General features: G+C 35.7%; 1 protein-coding gene across 1 annotated transcript; it reads left to right on the top strand.

Annotated features, from left to right (window-relative positions):
- Positions 1–1,706: 1,706 nt before the first annotated feature.
- On the top strand, positions 1,707–19,800 carry LOC129885604 (DNA repair protein REV1-like). Its single transcript, XM_055959934.1, has 27 exons — positions 1,707–1,971; positions 2,812–2,956; positions 3,331–3,446; positions 3,543–3,619; positions 3,718–4,217; positions 5,354–5,497; positions 5,674–5,806; positions 5,894–5,982; positions 6,087–6,137; positions 6,214–6,417; positions 7,186–7,305; positions 8,585–8,677; positions 9,454–9,513; positions 9,594–9,680; positions 9,802–9,885; positions 9,975–10,047; positions 11,616–11,684; positions 11,787–11,885; positions 12,373–12,618; positions 12,741–12,802; positions 12,931–13,523; positions 15,437–15,497; positions 17,323–17,417; positions 18,629–18,726; positions 18,824–19,029; positions 19,163–19,226; positions 19,348–19,800. The coding sequence occupies exons 1-23, from the start codon at positions 1,778–1,780 to the stop codon at positions 17,377–17,379; spliced, it is 3,357 nt and encodes a 1,118-aa protein (XP_055815909.1). The 5' UTR covers positions 1,707–1,777; the 3' UTR covers positions 17,380–17,417; positions 18,629–18,726; positions 18,824–19,029; positions 19,163–19,226; positions 19,348–19,800.
- The last annotated feature ends 988 nt before the right edge of the window (positions 19,801–20,788 follow it).

Genomic DNA, 20,788 nt, shown 5'->3' with positions numbered 1-20,788 from the left:
GATCAAGTTTACAAAAATAAATATGTCCTTATTAGTGCACTAAAAAGACATTCCATTCTTAAACACTTCAAATTCAAGACATTGAGATCAAGCTCAACATGGTAAGACTCAAATTCAAGTTAGTTTATATTATTGATTGTATATTAATAAAAAAAATCAACAGCTATTCAATACAATGCCTCGGAGAAAACTGTAGCTGAAATTTAGGCGCTTCAAGCGTGAATAAATCTCAAATGTTCGCTATTAGAGATTTTGAAAGGGAACACACGTGTTTGTTGCTACATAATTCATTATCGAAAAATACAATCAAGCAAGACAGTTGTTGGGAGTATTATTATTGCCAAATGTATTGATCCAACTACACACCAAGAGATATACAAAATGACATGTTACAGGAATATGATGTGCGGCTCATATGTTACAGGAATATGATGTGCGGCTCTTGAATTAGTCCGAGGTGATCCAGCTCAATCATATACAAAGTTGTCAAGTTACTTTCACATACTAGAGGCAACTTACCCTGGTTCTTATATAAGATTGCACAAATCAGAGGATGACCATTTTCTATATCCATTTGTAGCTCTGTTTACATCGATAAAAGGATGGGAGTATTGTAGATCAATTGTAGTTGTTGATGGAACTTTTCTAAAAGGAGCATACAAAGGGACAATGCTAACAGCTAATATCTTAGATGCAGCAGATGAGACTTTTCGAATACAATACTAGTGCTTCTATAAATGAAATTCTAATTTGTATTAATTTTTTTTTAATTTTACCCCTACAATTAATATGATCTTTTGAATGTAAACAATTTTCAATACTAGCTATTTCTATACTCCGTGTATATTGTATTGATATAAACAAAGGGTAAAATAATAATTTTTTTCAATGTATTAATGATTTCTTAATTATCGTGTAAAGTTAGTAGTGTTTATGTAATATGAGACGGAGATAGTATTTGTGAGTTGGATTTCTCACCGGTGTACTTAGTTAGTTTGGTTCATAATGGACGGATCTTCACTTCTAGCATATAAAAATGTATATTTTATTTTTGAAGCAATAAGTTATTGTACAAGTGAATCTTTGTTAAATAAATGCTTATGTTCATGCATTCTCAAAATTAGCCTTTTTCATGTATTTCTCATTGTGAGTAATAACTATATATTTGTTAACTTAAATAAAGCTAGAAAATTGTTTTGTTTGCTGAAAGATCAGTATATTTGTGAGTGAAACGGAAAGAAATGAGCATGAAATGATTGACCCAATACATCGACTGATAATTTATAGCACGATCCTGAACCAATCGATATCTTATTTATTGGCTAGCATATTAATAATTTAAAAATTAATACCCGATAAGCGAACCCGTCAAGCATAATTATACGCTTGATAAGCAACCCTAATGATAGAGTCAACAACAACAAAAATATACCTAGTGAAATTCCACAAGTGAGATATGGAGATGATAGAATGTACATAGACCTTAACACTACTTCGTGGAGGTAAAAAAACTATTTTCGAAAGACCCTTGGTTCAGGTGCAAGCAACACATCAGGTAAAGAAGAAGAAAACAATAAAAAAAATATAACAAATAACAAAAAAATGTTTTAAATTCACCCTCTCCATCAAAAAATAAAAATGTTTTGGGTTAACCGACCCGATTCCTCCTTAAGATCCGTGTGTTTATAAATGATCCCTTGCTTGCATATATTTCCCGCTTCATTTTAGAAATTGCGCAACTCTTCTGCGTCTCAACTCCCAGAAATCGGAGACGAGCATGGAACCCTCACGCTCTGCTAATTCCGGTTCCAATTCTAAACGAACCTCAAATTCAAATCGCAGTAACAGCAGCAATCAAAGCAACAAGAAGAAGAAGGCGAGTCAAAAGACCCTAGGCATGGCCTGGGGTGCCAATTCTCGTTCTGCTTCTCGTCCTGCCTTCTATAGTTCACCTTTCTCCAATTTCGGAAGGTTTATTCTTCTTCTTTCTTTACTTAGTTTGGATTGATTTTGGGAATTTTTGAACGTTGTGTACACTATCTTGAATATTTGAACAGTTCTCCCCTGAGTTGATTTCGAATAGATGATCATCAAGAAAGTTGGTGTTGATCATCAAGAAATATTATTCTTATTACTTTATTGACGTCAATGCTTGGAATGAAACGAGTCTGCTTAGAATGGAATTAATATAGAGTATTTTTGTCGGTGAGGCTTACTATTTGATTTTGGGTATAGTTGATTGATTTTTTATGGACTGTTTTTAGAGTTTCACTTCATATGTCTTCCTCTATATGGGCTAGTTCACTTCTTGCACAATCTACTTCATAAATGCACCCCTCCTCTCTGATAGTCTGTTTTGATGTGCATAGTGTATGCTATTTGACTTGTTCTTGGTGCTGTACATCATCTTAAATATTTGAATGGTTTTCCTTTGAGTTAATTTCGAATAGACGATCTTCAAGAAAGTTTAACCAGTGGAATTTGTTGATCATCAAGAAATATTGTTCTTGCTACTTTATAGACGTTAATTCTTGGAATGAAACGAGTCCACATAGAAAGGCACGAATATAGAGTGTTTTTATAGGTGAGGCCAACTAGTTGGTTTTGGGTATTGTTGATTGATTTTTATGGATTGTTTTTAGAGTTTCACTTCATATGTCTCCTCTATATGGTCAATTTACTTCTTGCACAATTTACTTCATAAATGCACCTCTCCTCTCTGATTTGATGCGTATAGTGTATGCTTTATGACTTGTTCTTGGTGATGACTTCCTGATATTCTTATTGTGGCTTTTGACAACTTTGCTGTAGTTACATGGCCGTGAAGAATCAGAAGCTTCACGAGCAGTTTGAGGTGGAGGCATCAAGCACTTCTCTCAGTGGTCCAAGTTCTTCAAAACCTATATTTCAGGGCGTATCCATTTTTGTTGATGGATACACGGTTCCTTCCAGTCAGGTTTAGTACATTATGGTTTCTTTCTGGTCTATTTCATGTGATTTTCTTGCCGGGGATTAATCTGATATGATTGCTTGAAGATTGACAACTTAAAAGATCCTGAATCGAATAATGAATGATGTCGAATACTGTTTCATCAATAAAAAACTTCTCTAACTTTTGAATTGGCGAAACAAACAATTACTTGTATTCTTACTTGTAAGAAGAGTTCATTCAATCTGCATGTAAACCCGTGTACAAACATCCATCATCATTGTAATCAATACCTTGACTATATAGCTATCATATTCTTTTCCGTACCTCACTGGATTTTCTCATATGGAAGATTAGGTTGCTTCTCTTGTAGTTTATTGATTTCAACAATATCTATCCAGGAACTTCGAGGATATATGTTGAAGCATGGAGGCCGTTTTGAAAATTATTTTTCTAGGCGTCGTGTTACTCATATAATCTGTAGTAATCTTCCTGACAGTAAGGTCCAGAATTTAAGGTCAGTTGTAAAACCAAGTTCATCAGTTTCCTATTTTTTGTATCTCTGTTGAAAATAAAAGTATTTTCGTCTAAGTTTTGTCTGAATTTCATATAGGTCCTTTAGCAGGGGACTTCCAGTAGTCAAACCCACATGGGTGTTGGATTCTGTCTCTGCAAAGAAGCTTCTGAATTGTAAGTTTATATTTCTATGACTTGATTTTTAATGCAAACGAGCAAGTTGACTGCTTGTTTACTTATTAGCTTTTCTATCATTGTTTTGTTGTTTTCAGGGGTTCCTTATCAGCTTGATCAGCTTGCAAGTGAAGTTAATAACCAGCCTAAGCTATCTGCTTTCTTCACAAAAAACATTGCTATTTATGATGATATGACAACATGTTCAACTGTCCAAGCCACATCTAGAGTTGAGAGCCCATTGTCATATTCTGGACCAATTGAAGATCCTGTATCCTTTGAAGAGTCGCAATCTGCAGAAGATTTGGAGCCTCGTGCTCTAGAATCTAAAGATCTAATGCAAGCAAACTACAATGTAGATAGAATCGAAGAGTCAAGTTGTAGCATGGCAATGCAAGAACTGAGTGATGCTGCAAGTGGAGATGGAAGCCAAGCTCCATTTTCAGCACCTTTCAGTCCTCATAACGATGCATCAGTTTGTAGCGACTGGATGAGTGATCCTGTTAACACGGCCCCATCAAATTTAAAGATTCCTAGGTCTCCTAATCAGCGACATTCAACTCTAGTTGATGCTAATTTTGTGGAAAATTACTTCAAGGTACACACGTGGCTATCTTGACATTGGCTTTGCTAGAACATCTTGTATTTATCTTCCAGCCCCCCTCCCCCCCAAAAAATAAATAAATAAATAAATTAAAAAATAAAAAATAAAAAATGATTGTAATGAACAATCTCTACTCTCAAGTTCATTTTTCTTTTTCCTTTTTGCTTAAGTGTTGAGTGTTGGCGTTAGAAAGTTAGTTTATATTGTTATTATTGTTAAGTTAATTATCGTCACATATTACAACACCTCTCCGCAAATATAACCTGTTTTTTGGAGTTCACATGTAAATTTCGATTCGGACTTGTAAGTATGGAAATGGGCTTATGAAGTCGATTTTGATAGATGTGTTGGACTAAACATCCAACCTGGACTTTGAGGCAATGGGTCGAGTAACTTAAGATGAACTCCCCGGGATGCCCTTTATACAAACGACGTGGGATATAGTATATACACACACTGATAACTTGTGGGATGTTATGTATCTCCAACACCTTTGATAAGTGAAATGCCAGGATATGTTATTTTTACCATAATAGGGCACCAAAGAGGGGCTTTTCATGTGCAAAAAGCTTTTGCTCAAAGGATAGAGAAGGCTGAGATCATAAAGAAAAACATGTTAAAGGTGAATATGACGTTGGTTTTCTTTTTTTCAATAATTGCCAAAAGGAGATCCACATGCTCATAGCAACCTTCTTTTTTTGGGTTATAATTTCCTTTAATGATTGACCATTATCAACTTACTTTATGCTTTTGCTTCTGCTGTTACTGGATCTGGGATGACACAATGATGGACCTTTCAAGATTGTGGAAGATCTAATCTCAATTCTTTTTTTCAATTGAGAAACCGAATATCAAGAATCAACAGCCAACTCATACCTAGATATTGTGTTGCTTATATTACTTCTACTAAATTCTTGGCATCCAGATTTTCTGGGGCCTTCTGATGTGAAGAAATTACCTGCTTTTGCTTGTGGATCTGTTATTTTGAATTTGTTTATTTGAAGCTATTGCATTGTATAACTAATATATTCATAAATGTATGTGCACATTGATAAGTAATTGCATATTAAATACTAAAAGCGCCTAGTGACAAAGTGGTTGACATATTCCTCGGGTGCTTTTGTCTTCAGCATTCTAGGTTGCATTTCATTGGCACCTGGAGAAACCGGTATCGTAAACGATTTCCTAGCTCCCCTGGTGGGTTTAGATGCATAAGTTCAGGCCCTAGTTCTTCAGCAACAGCAAATAAGACAATGATTATTCATGTGGATATGGTAATTTCTGCTTCGATGGTCTGAAAACTCGACTTGTCCTCTTTATGTTTTTATGACTGCGTCTATGTTCTGTCTCCTTTTCCGGCTCACCCTCTTTGATCATATATATGACATTCTACCCGTCTCTGTTGATTATTCTCTGTGCTAAAACAATCAGTTCAACTTTACTTGTTCAGGATTGCTTTTTTGTGTCTGTGGTCATTAGAAATCGCCCCGAGTTGAAGGATAAACCTGTTGCCATTTGCCATTCAGATAATCCACGCGGAACAGCAGAAATATCTTCAGCCAATTATCCTGCTAGGGGTTATGGTCAGTCTTTCAGTCAGTAATCCAACCTTTTCTTAAATATCATCCTGTGTTTGAAATTTGATTGTCATTCAAGTTTTTTTCTCATAGGAGTTAAGGCTGGAATGTTTGTCAGAGATGCCAAGTCACGTTGCCCTCACCTAGTCATTCTTTCTTATGACTTCGAGGCTTATGAGGAGGTGGTTATGATATTTCAGTTTCTTCATCTTGTTCTTTTTCCCCTTTTAATTGGATTCTTTTGTATTTGGATATCGAGTCCTATAAAATCTGATTTCATTTTCAGGTTGCTGATCGGTTTTATAACATATTGCACAAGTACTGCAACAAAGTGCAGGTATGGCCTCAAAACTGCTTGTTGAACAATTTCACGATGTTCTTATCTCTTGATTGATAATTGCTACTGAATGCAGGCCGTAAGTTGTGACGAAGCATTTTTAGATGCCACTGATTCTGGAGTAGAGGAAATTCAAGCTTTTGTCTCAGTGATCAGAGATGAGATTCTTGATGCGACAGGCTGTACTGCTAGTGCTGGTATTGCTGAGAATATGCTTATGGCGCGGCTTGCTACTAGGATTGCAAAACCAGACGGGCAGTGTTACATCCCTGCCGAGAAGGTAGCTTATTTCGAGCTGACTTTTTGATGTATGAAGAGGGGGGAAAACTTATGTCTTGATCTTTGTCATCTAAATATGTGCATCTTCTACCGTATCACAAATTATATTTTGCAGCTACATCTTTATTGGTTACATGTCATTGCCTTCTCTTTAACTATTTGTAGTAAATCTCTTCTTACCTGATGACCATGCATTGTGAATTTGCATGTACTTCTAGAAAGGGCATGACTGCAAGTGAAATCAGATTTTATAGGCTCCACTTTCATAAAGCGAAGTTTCTGCCGGGGCTTCTCCATGCCCTTGCCACGTGAGATGTTTCTCCATTGCCACATGATGCTCTTTTTGTTTCACTTTGTTTATGTCGATCCTGGTCAAGCATAATAACCTTTTCCGCTGCAAGAATCTGGTGTTAGATGGAAATCAACATGAATCCGTGAATTATTTTACTAATGTTTTTTTAATAAATTACAACTTTCTTATTACCTTTTATAAAAGAAAAACAATCTGCGGATATTTTATTAAGGATTAGTCCCAGAAAAGGGCTATTTTGATCACTTAGTTTTATCCCATCACAGATACTATTCAATATCAAAGACATTTCTCTTGTTTAGATCTTCGCTGATTAACTCCCTTTTTGATCATCTTAATATTTTAGTGTCTACTGCATGTAGTGGCAACAGAGGAAAACAAAGGCTTGAAGATCATTTTAGAGAATTAAAATAATTATTGTGATTTTATTGTCCTGATTTATCTTGTTGGCTATATTAGGTGGAGGAGCACCTGTGTGAACTTCCAGTAAAAGCACTTCCTGGAATCGGTCATGTGTTGGAAGAGAAGTTGAACAGGAGACAAATCACAACTTGTGGGCAGCTGCGTATGATTTCCAAGGTTCTCATTGTTTAGTATTTGTTTCCTTCTGCAATATATTGGTGATTGCTCTTGCGGTTTTGATTTTCTATCTCGTTATAGTTTGTGTACAACAAGCACTCTTTTGCATCTCTTTTGATCTGGTTTCTCTCAGATACATTTCACGCTTGAAAAAACACTACAAGAATACTTCATGATGAATCATTGAATCTCTTGCTACAGTATTTGTTTTAAAAAATAATAAGATAATGGTGTTTTATCAAAGCTAGTACCAGGAAGGTACTGCAAATTGTATTAAGGTGTGTGTTTTTAAGAGTTCCTAAGAAGAATTTCTGTCAAGCCGGGTGGCCTAACGTTTAGGAGCTGGAGTGACAACCTTGGAAACCAAGGATTGCAGTCTAGCATGGACGACACTTGTTGAATTATTCCGATCTTCCTACGCTATGGAAGGAGGGAGGGAGTTGTGGTGGTGTAGTGTTGTTTGATACCTAGGCCAGTGGGGGTTGTTGTTATTTGGTGGATTAATCTTCTTGTTTATTTGCCTTCTCCATCCAAAGCTCTCCATGAAACTATATTTTCCATTTCTTGTGAAAAAGGGTTTCACATTTAACAGGTAATCTCAACTGGATAGCTATCAAAGAAAATTGAGGTTTGTTATTCATGCTGTCTGCTTGAGTCAGAGTCCTCTTTGTCACTTGTTCCCCAGTTTCATGGGCACATTCCTGCCCATGTAAAGTTAAGCATCCTTGGAACCTTCATTAACTAGAGCTGATGAAATAGCGGATATATTGTTTATTTAAGACAACATTTACACCTATTTGGCTTACTCAGCTCCTGGAGTTTATTTCAGCTAATGATGTTTTGTTAAACTCATGGTTAAAATGTTTCCAAATGTATGATCATTCGATGAAATGAGAATATCTCGTCTTGTGGAAACTATTACTTAATTAGTGCTTAAGAAATCCCTTATTGGCATGGGGGTTGTTTCTTTTGAGAAGTATGTCGAACACATTACAACACTTGTTTGTTCGTTGATTAGTTATCTTTTCTTAGAATAGCTCAAGACTTGTCTTACTGATTAAAGAAGCGATTTCTTATTTGTGAATACTTTCATAATTTTTTTGCTGTTATTCAGCCGGACGAGTGGGATGCTTCTCTCCTTTATATGATACTTATCGATACACCAATCGTGGTGGCACAAAGAATGATTTTATATATGTGGCCTGCCATGTTTTGGGTTGACATGCATTATACTCAATATTGGACTATATATATTCCCACTCATTTGTCGTGTTTCCAGGAAACTCTCCAGAGGGACTTTGGTTCTAAAACTGGCAGTATGCTATGGAACTATAGTAGAGGGATAGATGATCGGTTGGTTGGCATGATACAGGTTAGGATCAACACAGAATATCTTACTGTATCGCTTTTATTTGTAGGCTTTCTTTTGGATTTTTGTCATTCACACAACTGACTCGCGAACTCCCATTGACTCCTTTATTTCACTGTTATTTTTTTGAATATTGGAGACTTGGAGCCTGTTTGGAATTTGGATGGACTTATTTTAAGTAACTTATGAGTTGAAAACTGCTTATAAGTTTTAAAAAAATAAGTAGGTGCAGCCCAACTTATTTTTTTTTTAGTTATAAGCTATTTTCAACTTATAAGTTGCTTCAAATGAGTCCATCCAAACAAACCCAATTATTTATTGTGACTTATTTTAAGCACAAAATGACTTTAAGTTGGACAGCCAAACACTCAAAAAAGCTGAAAACAGCTTATAAGTAACTTATAAGCCAATCCAAACGGGCTCTTGCTTAATGATTGATGAGTTATTATTTTGCCTCCTGTGCTGCTTGTTGCTTCTAACTTGCGTCATTGATTCTGGTGCTGATATAAGCAGTCCCTCAAGTGGTACTGTGTGCGCGCGCGTATATATTTATGTATTTTCAGAGCAAGTTTTGGTTCCGTTTCGAATGTAGTAAGTAGGACATATACACTTGCATCGTATTTCTGTAGAGGTCTTAAAAAGCTGTTCTAGTGTCTGTCAAAAGGAAGCAGATACTAGTTACATGCTTCACGAATCTGCATCATGAAGTTTGTCATTTTGTTTATAATCAGTCATGCGTGTTCAAGCCAAATATATAAACCTCTCGATAACGTTTGCAGGAAAGCAAATCCATTGGTGCAGATGTTAACTGGGGCGTGAGGTTCAAGGATCTGAAAGACGTTAGATCTCCACTAAATATCGTTGTTGTTTTGGCCATTTGTACTAATGCTTATTGACACTAAACACCACCTCAATTCAGGTACAACATTTTCTGTTAAACCTTTGCAAGGAGGTTTCATTACGTTTGCAGGGATGTGGAGTGATAGGGAGGAAGTTTACCTTAAAGGTCTCTCTCTGTTTTTTGCTTTATGAAACCATTATTTATATTGAGATTATAGTTCATTTAGTATAAAGTAGTCGTATAGTTGGTTCTTATGCTGCTTTTGCACCTATATTTATCAATACAGATAAAGAAAAGAAAGGGTGATGCAGGGGAGCCAGTAAAGTATTTGGGCTGTGGTGTATGTGATAACTTGAGCCATTCTGTCACGGTATAATATTTTCTGTGATAACCTTGTTCTCTATGTTTTTTAATTGAAGAAATTTCTATTTTCCTTTAATTGCATTGTGCCACTTGTAGGTGCCATTGGCAACAGATAGTGTTGATGTGCTTGAGAGAATTGTTTCACAGCTTTTTACGACTTCACACGTGGGTAATTGCTTTCCCTATGTGAATGTTACTCTTCAAAATAAGGGTTTAAAACCGCACCCAAGTGTGTGGCCTAGTGGTTCAATGAACTGGGCGTGAACCTTGAAGATCAGGTTCAAATTCCAGCAAAGACAAAAAAACACTAGGTGATTTATTTCTAGGGTGAATTCCAAAATGGAAATGGATTATCTTAAGAAATTTTAGCTAATCTCAATGTCATTTCAATGTGAATAGTGTGCTTACCTTTGTTCTTTGGGACCACCAATTCACTTCACATTCACACTTATGGGCTTTTGTTGTGATTTTAATCTGCATTATCCTTCTTGTTTCCTAGTTTTGTTTTTTATCTTGATACATCTGTGCCAAAATGATTATCTGATCTGCTTTGGAAGTCGAACAAAGATTTTTTGACTGTAATTCTTAAATATTTTTTGTCATATGAAATGGGAAAATATCGAACTGTATTGTTTTTCATATAGTTCTAGTACTTGATTTAATTCTCAGCAGATGAAGTCATATTAAACTTAAATAAACAAAATAGGTCATATCAATTTGGGACGGAGTATCAGCTTTTGTGTGTGACATTCCATATCTGAGCAACTTTCAGTAAACTAATCCATTTGATACATGATGTTATTAAGGAAAACACTGAGCCAATCCTTTGAGCATCCTATGCTTCTTGTTTCTTATGCTTCTTCCACTTCTGTCCCCCATTTGATTTTTGGAAGAGTAAGAATAATAATCGTAAGTCCGCAACCTTCTTTAGGGCTGAGGTAATGTCATTGTATTTTCGCTCTTTGATATAGTTTTTGTGTATTGACACAGACAAACTTTTCTCTACTGATATTTCTGTGCTGATAAGCTTAACAAAGAGGGAGAAATGGTGAAGAGCAAAGATGCACGTTTCCTCACATGCAGAAGCTCGACCACTTGTTTTTCATGATTTTAGCCAAATTATTGCAAGAAACAAGATTTGTCTTTCAGAGTCATGTTAACCAAAAAATCTTGAGATTCGTGTTTTAGCTATTTCATATTAGAGTCCCAAGTGTTAGGATGGTGAATAGAGCTCAGAAAAGCCTTTTTTTCTTTCCCTTCAATAGGGAGTTTCTGTTTTATTACCCAAGAATGTTACAGTATGTTTTTTTTTTGAGTTGGGCTTGAGACCTGTCAGAGAATGCTATTGCCTGAAACTTCAAAAACCTTATGTATAGCCTAAAGGGGAACTAAAAATATACTGGTGCAGCTCTGATGCTGATGAAACTTTTAAGTGCATTTTTGATGTTCTTTGGTTTCTGCATTAGCGGCGTTTCTTTTTTCTAAATTGTTAGATGTATCAGAATCAATCAACTCACGGTGAATTTTGAACATTGCAGACCAAAAATTTTCTCTAAGGATGTTAGAATTCCCTTTGGACCAAATGAATTTAGAGTAACAAACTTAGATTTTTCTTCCACGTCAACCATATCTTTGTTCAGCAACAACAAATACATACCCAGTGTGATCTCAGTATGACTTGTAGTCTACCCTGTTTCTTCTTCTAATATAAATGCTGTTTTGACAATCGCTGTGCAGATGTGGAGGACATACGAGGCATGGGATTGCAGGTCTCAAAGCTTGAAACTGCGGATAGTTCCAAGCAAGGTCTTTTCTTCACGTTTTATATCTCTCTCTATGCCAGTTATGATGACGACAGTATGCCATTTATGAACTGTTTTTCTACTAATTTCATTGACATAAATCCAGGGAAAGAGAGATGCTCCATCAGATCTTGGCTCACTGCTGCCTCTGCTAAGACCAATTACCAAAACAGAAGCAGTAGTCATGAGAAAGGTGCTGATGCAGGTTTGACTTCTTCACTTATTTTCATTGGCTTGTCCAAATATTTATTGCCTCCAGTCATGCCTATTACTTGATAGAAGTATTTCTAACACACTTAAACTGGTACTGAAACTCTGTTGTGGTTCCTTGCATTGGCCGTGTTCTAGCACATGAAAGGTGGTATACCTTTTATAGGAATCTCTTTAATTTGCGTGTCCTAAGAAATACTTGAGGACATCATAATTGTTTCCTTTCTCTGTCTACAACATGAGCAACTCAATGGGATTTTTATCTCAGCAGCACTGATGGATATGGAATATCTTTTTTAATGCTTCTGTTAAAAAGTTAGTATGATGGTCTTATGTTGTTTCTTCATGTCAACTTATTCCAACATCGATTCTGTGTTTTCAACAAGTTCTTAACTAAAAAGTATCGCCTAAACTTTTATTGAGTTCATTTTCCACTAAAGACAGGATGAGTCTGAGTTCGATCTGCTTCTCTGATATGGCAGATAACGGTAAAAACAGTGTTCATGAACGCCAGGCTCAGTTGCAGGGTGATTCAAGTACACCTTTCATTGAAATGACTGCAACGTCGCCCTCCGGTGCTGCTGGTTTTGGACAGAGAGGAACTCTTCCTCCTATGAACGAGCTTGATATAGGAGTAATAGAGTCTCTTCCTCCTGAGGTCTTTTCAGAAATTAATGACATGTATGATGGAAAATTGGCTCATTTTATTACTGAAAAGAGAAGCAAAGGTAAGGATGCATTCCTTTAAATTACAGAAGGCAGTTGGTTAACCCAATTAGCTTATACATATATACCGTTTTGTTATAAGCTTTTGCCTCAATTCTCATATCTTTTAAATTAGGTGTATCAGAAAAAGAAAACATATCTTCTGTTTGCCCTGCTGCACAGGATGAAGTTTTTGCTGCTCATGAGGTATCTTCAGTTTTTCTCCTCTACTTGGGCTGGCTTATTGTTTCTCCTTGTTTAATGTTGATGATGAGGTTTATCTTGTTTCTACAACTTCATGGTGTTGATTCTGGTGACTATAATTGGAGCATCAGCATAATGAAGAGGAAATCCAAGCGGTCTCTTATCCTAATAAGCTTTTTGCTGATATGAAAAGTGGGACACTGTCTGATGCTAGTGTACCAAATATGGATGTGGTTATTAATGCTCTTGTCTCAGGAGGTATCAGTCTAATGCCCTCTTCTCTAAGTCAAGTAGACACCTCGGTTTTTCAGGAATTACCTGAGGAGTTGAGGGCAGATATACTTGAACTCCTTCCTGCACACAGGAACAATGAATCTTCACTAGATGCTTCCTTGGTCTGTGCTAATAATCAGAACTGTAGTCCTTCTATTTCAAGCATTGATTTGTGGGTTGGAAATCCACCTGAATGGATTGACATATTCAAAGCCAGCAATTGTCAGATTTTGTGCGTTTTGGGAGAGATGTATCAAAGCGCAGGGGCAAGGAAACAGTTATCCTCTATATTGCAGAGGACTATGTCTCAGATTTATATTCTCCCTGATGTCGGCACTGACGGATGGGTCGAGGCTGTTAGTTTCTTAAGCGAGCTTATCAAGCAGTATCTAAAATTAAAAATTTCAACTGATATTGAAGAGGTTTATACTTGTTCTTGCCTTTTAAGAAGGTATGTACCAGAGACTAAACTTACCTGCAGTATGCGTTCATTTTCTTGAGCACATCTATTTTCTTGGCACGTGCTTCTGTATTTTCATTCCTCTGTGTGATCTTAAATCTTTTTTGATGCTATTGTATTCCTTTCATCTTTGGAATCTTGAAGTAGAAACTCAATGTGGTGTGTTTTATACATGCAGAACCCAGGGTGATGAGGAAATTAGACAGCCACTAAGTGTAGTTTTCCAAGTAAATATTTTGATAAGATTTCTCAAGTAAAATTTTGAAGGACACAGACTGGTAGAGACTTGCGGTCTTTTCTGTACTACAACGACGACTACACCTCAATCCCAAATAACTTGGGGTTGGCTATATGAATCCTCACATTTCTATTTAAGCTCAACTCATGTCATCATCATACCAAATGACATCATACCAAATAATAATATAAGTAAAAGATAAACTAAATATATATAATAATAATAATAGCAATAATAATAATCAATGTTATTAGAAGTTCTCTAACAAGTCTAAAACCTATTCCCATCTAGTAGATATTATCTATATGGAATTTTTTCTTCAATTATACCCTATCTTTAGCTAATTCTCCATTGATTCCAAGAAATTGTTGGTCTTTCGCGACGACTTCCTTCCATGTGATTTTAGGTCTACCCTCGTTTTAACATCCTCACTCATCATAGTTGCACACCTACGTACTGGTGCATCTATAGGTCGACACATGACAGCATCTCGAGTGACCTTCTCTCTTTTTATCTTCATTGCATGCTATTTGCACATTTTGGCGAGTGTGACCATTTTTATTTTTAACAAATCTTGTATGAACGCACATTCATCTTAAGAATCCGCCTCTCGGACTTAAGCAACCTAACATTTACTATCATATAGCATTGTCGGTCTTATAGTTTCTGAAGAACTTACCATTCACTTTGGCCGCTCGGTAACACATTTCCATTTCAACCATCCAATTTTATTTTTATGAGTATTATCTTCATTTATTATTCCATTCTCTTGAAACAACAAGCCTTTATGTCTAAATTGTTTGTATTTTTGCACTACGATTTCGTCTAGTCTCACCTCAATTTCGCTCTTCTGACTAAACTTGGTGCATATATTCAGTTTTACTTCTATTTTTTTTAAAGATCTTTACTCTCTATAATGCTTCTCCATAGTTCATGCTTTTGGTTGACACTTGTTTTGTTGGTTCACACAATATGATCAGCAAATAGCATCCACCATGGGACCTCATTTTATATTGTGTTGGTTAGCTCAACCATAACTAGGATAAACAAGTCGGGGCTCAATGTTGATCCCTAGTGTGAACTCACTGTTACGAGAAACTCTTTGTATTTGTATCTCCTACTATTATTCTCATGTTAGTGATGACTCCTTCATACATGTCCTTTCTGACATTGATATATTTAATATGAATTTCTTTCTTCTCCCTCACCCACCAAACGACCTTTTGTGGTACTCTGCCTCAATAAATAAATAATAAGAAGTATGTTGTTGTTATTGCCAGAAATGTAAGTATTAACACAGGAAGAAGGGCTTCTCCTGTTGTTTACCTTCAAACATGGCAACATTCCCCACAACAGCTGGTGAGGAAGATTAACTGGAGGGACTCTTGAAAGCTGTCTTTTCAACTTCTTCCTCTTCTTTGTCATTTTTTCTGGTGCTTTTGGTAAATACCTTGTCTAGCACAATGATGACATCTCATCGATATCTTTGTTGTTTGGATGTTTTGGATTCCTTTTGCATTGTTTTTTTTTTAAATTTAAAATAATACTATTTACCTCTTTTACTGCGAGCAGTAGCAAAAGTAAACATGGGAAGTTTAACAGGGAAAATGCATTTGTAATTTGTGATGAATGAAGACCGGGTCTGACATTGTAATTGTGACATCAGGTTAACTGCAAGGTCAAAAGTTTTCATAGAAGTTTACAACAACTTGCTTCCTCATTTTCAGGTAACATAAACAGTTCCAGTTATTTTCTTGTTGAGATGTGTATCCATATTGTGTTATAGGGAAAAATATGGTTCGGATAATCTTTTTCTCATACTTGTCTTTCTGACTCTCAGTGGAAATCATGACATTTAGCTATATATGTAGGAAGCAAAAATGTTTGCTGGCTGTTGCCTTGCAAGATTATGTACATGATACTAGTTTCGGTCCCTTTATGGTTTTTGCTTATAGTTACAGGCTCTCTATGATATCACATTGTAAACTGGTTTCCCTTGTTTATGACATGTACCAAAAGAATGATATGACTTGTATGCATTGTTGAAAGAATTTCTTCTAGATATTGATTTAACAACGTTTGCGAAAACTGGGCAGGCTGTCCTGCTGTTCTCGTTAACCCATTAATTGATGTGGTTTCTTCTAGATTCGTTCTATCGTTCTAGGGTTAGTTTTACTTCTTAAGAGTTGTTTAAGATTCTACTATGTGGAGAACCACTTCCAATGTGTAGTTCAGGGCCTGGGAACATGACTTAAATGAATAACTATGTGCTCATTTATTCAGCTGACTTCTTTTGGTTTTCATGTAAACAATTCAAACATGTTTTATTTTATATAATAAGTAACAATGCATGAGGGTGATGATATTTCGTAAGAATGCTGTGTGCACGATTACAATCTTACAGTAGTTACAATACATACTGTTACTTCATTTACGAATATTGGAAAATGTTATTGAAGTCTACCCAGCTAGATTGTTATATGGGTAGAAAATTCCCCACCATATCTGGTAATGGTGTTGGATGTTGAGTATCCTCTTTGATGCCAAACCTATCAAAAACTCCTTCAAGTCTGCAAATAGGTAGTACCCAATCTGTTGGTCTGCTGACAGATTTTGCATGGAAAATTATTCCAGTCTTTCAGTTAACAAGCGTGTTGAAGTCCACATCGGTTGTGGGAGGGAATATTGGCCTCTTTATATGATCTCGGGCAATACTCGCCTCATGAGCTAGCTTTTGGAGTTGAGTTTGGCCAAGGGCCATTTCCTATCATGGTATCGGAGCAGAAAGAATTAAGTAAATAAAACTGTGCTCTCTGTAACAACTTAGCTTTTAGATGAGATGATAACATACTTCATCTTGGTATCAGAGCTACGCCCATCCCAATTCTTTGTTTACCCGATGTAAGCCTCCAACTTGTATTGTCCATGCTCCAAATGTTCAATCCTGGGCATGCGAGGGGGTGTTGAAGTCCCACATCGGTTGTGCGAGGAAAAAATGATCTCGTTATATGGTCTTAGACAATCCTCACCTCATGAGCTTGATTTTGGGGTAGAGTTAGGGCCAAAGTCCATTATCAAAGCGGTTCCACAGGTGATTCTGTTCTTCCTCTTAAGTATGTAATGGTCTCACTGTGCACGTTAATTAGTTTATTCCTTTTCCCTTTGTAATATAAGTGTGTCAAGTTAAATAGTTAAATACTGCATTGATGATTCAGGACTGTTCTGGTTGGAGTTGTCTTTGCAGCAAAATAGCTTCCTTTGTTCCTCCTTTTTAATTAGTAACTGCAGGCTTTTAGTTGCAAAGCCAGTTAAACTTAGATGATAATGAAATTTTTAATTGTAGGTAAAATCTATTTTTTGATAGTGGTTACAGAAGACTTGCTTAAAAAGGTTAAAGTATAATGTTGTGACATCTTAGAAAGTCTTTGATTTTGAAACCATTGGTTTAGATGCATAGCATCCTTTTTTTTACAATAGCAAATTCAAGTTTAGAATCTGCTTTAACAGTGAATTTGTGACCTAGCCTGATCAACTTTTTATCTCAATTTGTAGGCATTGGTTAGTGAGAACTATGGTGGCAGCTTTTACATGGCTTCTGTGACAGAGTGATGTGTGGCATGCCTTCTTTGCCAAGAAAAAAGTGTCAGGTGCTCTATGTCTACAAGTCCGCATTCCATTTGTGATTTTTTGTATCTTCTTTTCATTTTCATATGTTACTTGAAGTTCTCGCATCTTTCACTGATATCCTCTCTAAGTTGAAATCATAATCATATAGAGTGGGGGACCCCATGGGATGCATTGGGTCTGATAAGATGTCTTCCCAGGTTAAACTGATAGTGCTGGAGATCATGGTAGGTACCTGTCTGTTCTGGAAGTGTTATTTCCAATTTGTGTAGGTATACATTTGTCTTCCCTCTTGCTTGAAGTCAAGTGGGGCTTCATTCTTTGGATGAATAACGTTAGGTGATATGAACTGCTTGATTCAGTTGAACAATGTATTCATTTTTGTCGTAGGCTTACTTTCTGAAGGTCCTGTATGGATGATGTTCAAGAACATCCTTGATATTAATCCAACTGAATAGTGAAACAAGAATGCTATTTTTAACTTCCCATTGTTGATGCAAACCTTTGTTTGAATGTTGTCTCTTCCTAGAGGGAATCTAGTTAATGAGAAGTGTTTAAAACAATCAAATAAATAAAGTCTCTCTTCTCTAGCAGTTGGGAGCTTTTCTATGCCATGCTCACACAATTCAACATGGTTATCCAAGTAGGTATTCATCTGTTAACAGATTAGTATTTAATGTGCTTACCCATGAAAAAGGAATGAAGGAGTCCATACAGAATTAATTGGATAAGTACAAATATTCTCTCTCTAATAATTTAAACTTTTAGATGAGGTAGTAGAGACACAATTAGACAGAAAAGAGAAAGGAGTTTGTGGCTTACAAGGCATCAAAATTAATATTTGGAGAGGTATTAGACAACAAAAGTATGAAGTGGCATGTGTTGCTTCCTTTGCCCTGTGTGAGGATAACTTTTCCCCTTCTGTGTCATCATTACTTAGACCTGATAACATTGCATTCTGTATTTGTCAATGATTAAACTTAAGGAAGTAGTGCTGTTGACATTATTTAAGAGTTCAGTGGTAAACTGCAGCACTAGTCAGGTCCAAGTAAAGTTGCACACAAAAACAATTTCTTGATTCACCTGTGTTAGCCAAAAGAAGAAAGGAGTGTCCTGATTAAATAAATGCATATGTAGTCTATTGTTGTTTTCTTTTTTCAATTTCAACCATCTCAGTCTATTCGTCTTGCTTGGAAAAATTCTAAGAAGTTTGGTTGTTACAACTTCTATTTAGGTGTGTGCTGTCAAGAAAACTGGTTGATGGAAAACAGTGCCTGTATGTCCTTGACTTGCTCGATTCTTCTGTTTAAGGATATTTTTATCTGCCTTTAAGTATGCTCTATTCTCTTCCCACTTTTCTCTCTCTTCTTTTCTAGTTTTATTGTGCCAGTGATGATAGTGCTTATCTTTTATTTTATTAATATTGCAGAAAGGAGTCCTAGGAGTCTGCATTTCTCTGTACTTTGGCATTATTGATCAGGCCTAACTACACTGTAAATACTGGTTGGAGTGAGGAGCAGTTTCCATGGTTGTGGATTGCTCAGAAGCAGTGTTGGGGCAGACAAATGCTTGTTGCAAAGCTCATGGGTGACCTAAATTAAGTGCTAGAAGGATTGCTCTAGAGTTCATTGGATGGTAATTATCTTATGATCTGATATGACTATACCAAACTTTGGTTTGATAAAGTCATTTTTATTGTGTTTGCATGTCATAAGATATTGGAAAATGACTTTTCTCACTTTACGACTAAAGTTATTCTTCTTTGCAGTTACGTAACTTATTGACCTCATATCACTGCTACACGTAAACATTATTATCCATACCGAAGGTAGGTCGTTTTTCTGAGTATTTATCTTTTCTCATACCGAACAGAGTGTTTGTTGATTTTTCTTGTTAGTGAAAATAGAATATTTTATGCTGAGTCAAGTACATAATTTTCTGAATTTCAGGTAGATATTATGTGTTGACTCAGGTGAAACTTTGTTTACATGAAAAACGGTGGCCTGTCATGGTCGCAACTCGTAATTGAAGCATATATGCAAGGGTCAGCCATCACCTGGTCTGACCATGAAAATGAAAGAATACACTCGTGCTCAAATCTACTTTGCCAATGCATTTTTCAGCGTGCTGTATATGTTAAACAGTTGAAACCGTACTGTTGGTTTACAAATTTTTTGATTTATAATTACATATGTCGGGAAGGGTGGAGATAGGATTCCAACTTTATGAATTTTGAATGTTAGGTTAAAGCACGACTTCAAGTGCTAATATATGAGTTAAATTTAAGGGAAAAGAACACTATGCCCCCCAAAAAATATTTATCCTTAAATGTTCAATTATTTTCATATCTTTTTTTTAATTTTAAATTTGTGTATCAAAGAGTAATTGAGCAGTGTCTTCATTGAAGGACTGCTTCTTCCTCCTTGATACCATCAAAATATAATATATTCTGGTGGTATCAAAGAATAACTGGACAGTATTTTTATTGAGATTTGTCTTAGTCCTTCAATGAGATTATTCAATCATCCATGATACCACTATGATATATCTACATATTGTAATGGCATTGATATATGCTTCAATTCTTCAAAATTTTAATTTAAAAACAATTAAAAAGTTCATAATTTAGATACAATTTTCTAAAAAAATTGAAAAAAGAGAACAAAATTATGAAAAAATATATTTTTTCTATTAATTTAGAGTTTAATAAATAAGTTTTTTCTTAATTGTTTTTTATTTATTTCTTAAAAAAGAGCCAAATTGTATATGATACTGATAGGGTATAGATATATCGACGGAATATCAAAGAGGAATAAGTTTAGCCTTATATGATATCGATATGGTATCAATATATTGATGGAGTATCACAAAGGATTAATTCGTAATTGTGATGCTGATGTTATATTGACGTCATGCGCGAAATAAGAAAAAAAAGTGGGGTAGCGCGTAAATAGTTTGGCCATAGATCCATTAAGGGTAAATAGTTTGAATTTGATCCAATTTGGATAAATAATTTCACTTATGTATCAAGATATAATTTTCTCTAAATTTAAGGGTAAATTATCTAAATGTACGATAATCAAGAAATATTTACCACATACAACAACATAATTATTTTAACCATATATAGCATATTGTTTGAATTAAATTAAGTACAGTCCTTACTCTTATAAAACTCTCACCCGCGATTTTCTCTTCCTCTGTTTCTCTCCAAATTTGCTACACCAATATTCTCTCCAATCTTCACACCCACGATTTTCTGAAAAATTAGGGCAATACTTACCTTCCCAGCTTCTCAACCAAGACTTTCTACAACATTAATACTCCAATTTTGGAATTCAGTGATGTGTATTTGATGGTTATTGCAGAAGAATTGCGAAATTTAGGTGAATGC

The sequence above is a fragment of the Solanum dulcamara genome, chromosome 4, assembly GCF_947179165.1.
Source record: "Solanum dulcamara chromosome 4, daSolDulc1.2, whole genome shotgun sequence".
Lineage (NCBI taxonomy): Eukaryota > Viridiplantae > Streptophyta > Magnoliopsida > Solanales > Solanaceae > Solanum > Solanum dulcamara.
Note: the sequence above shows the minus strand (reverse complement) of the source record. Positions and strands in the feature narration are given on the sequence as shown.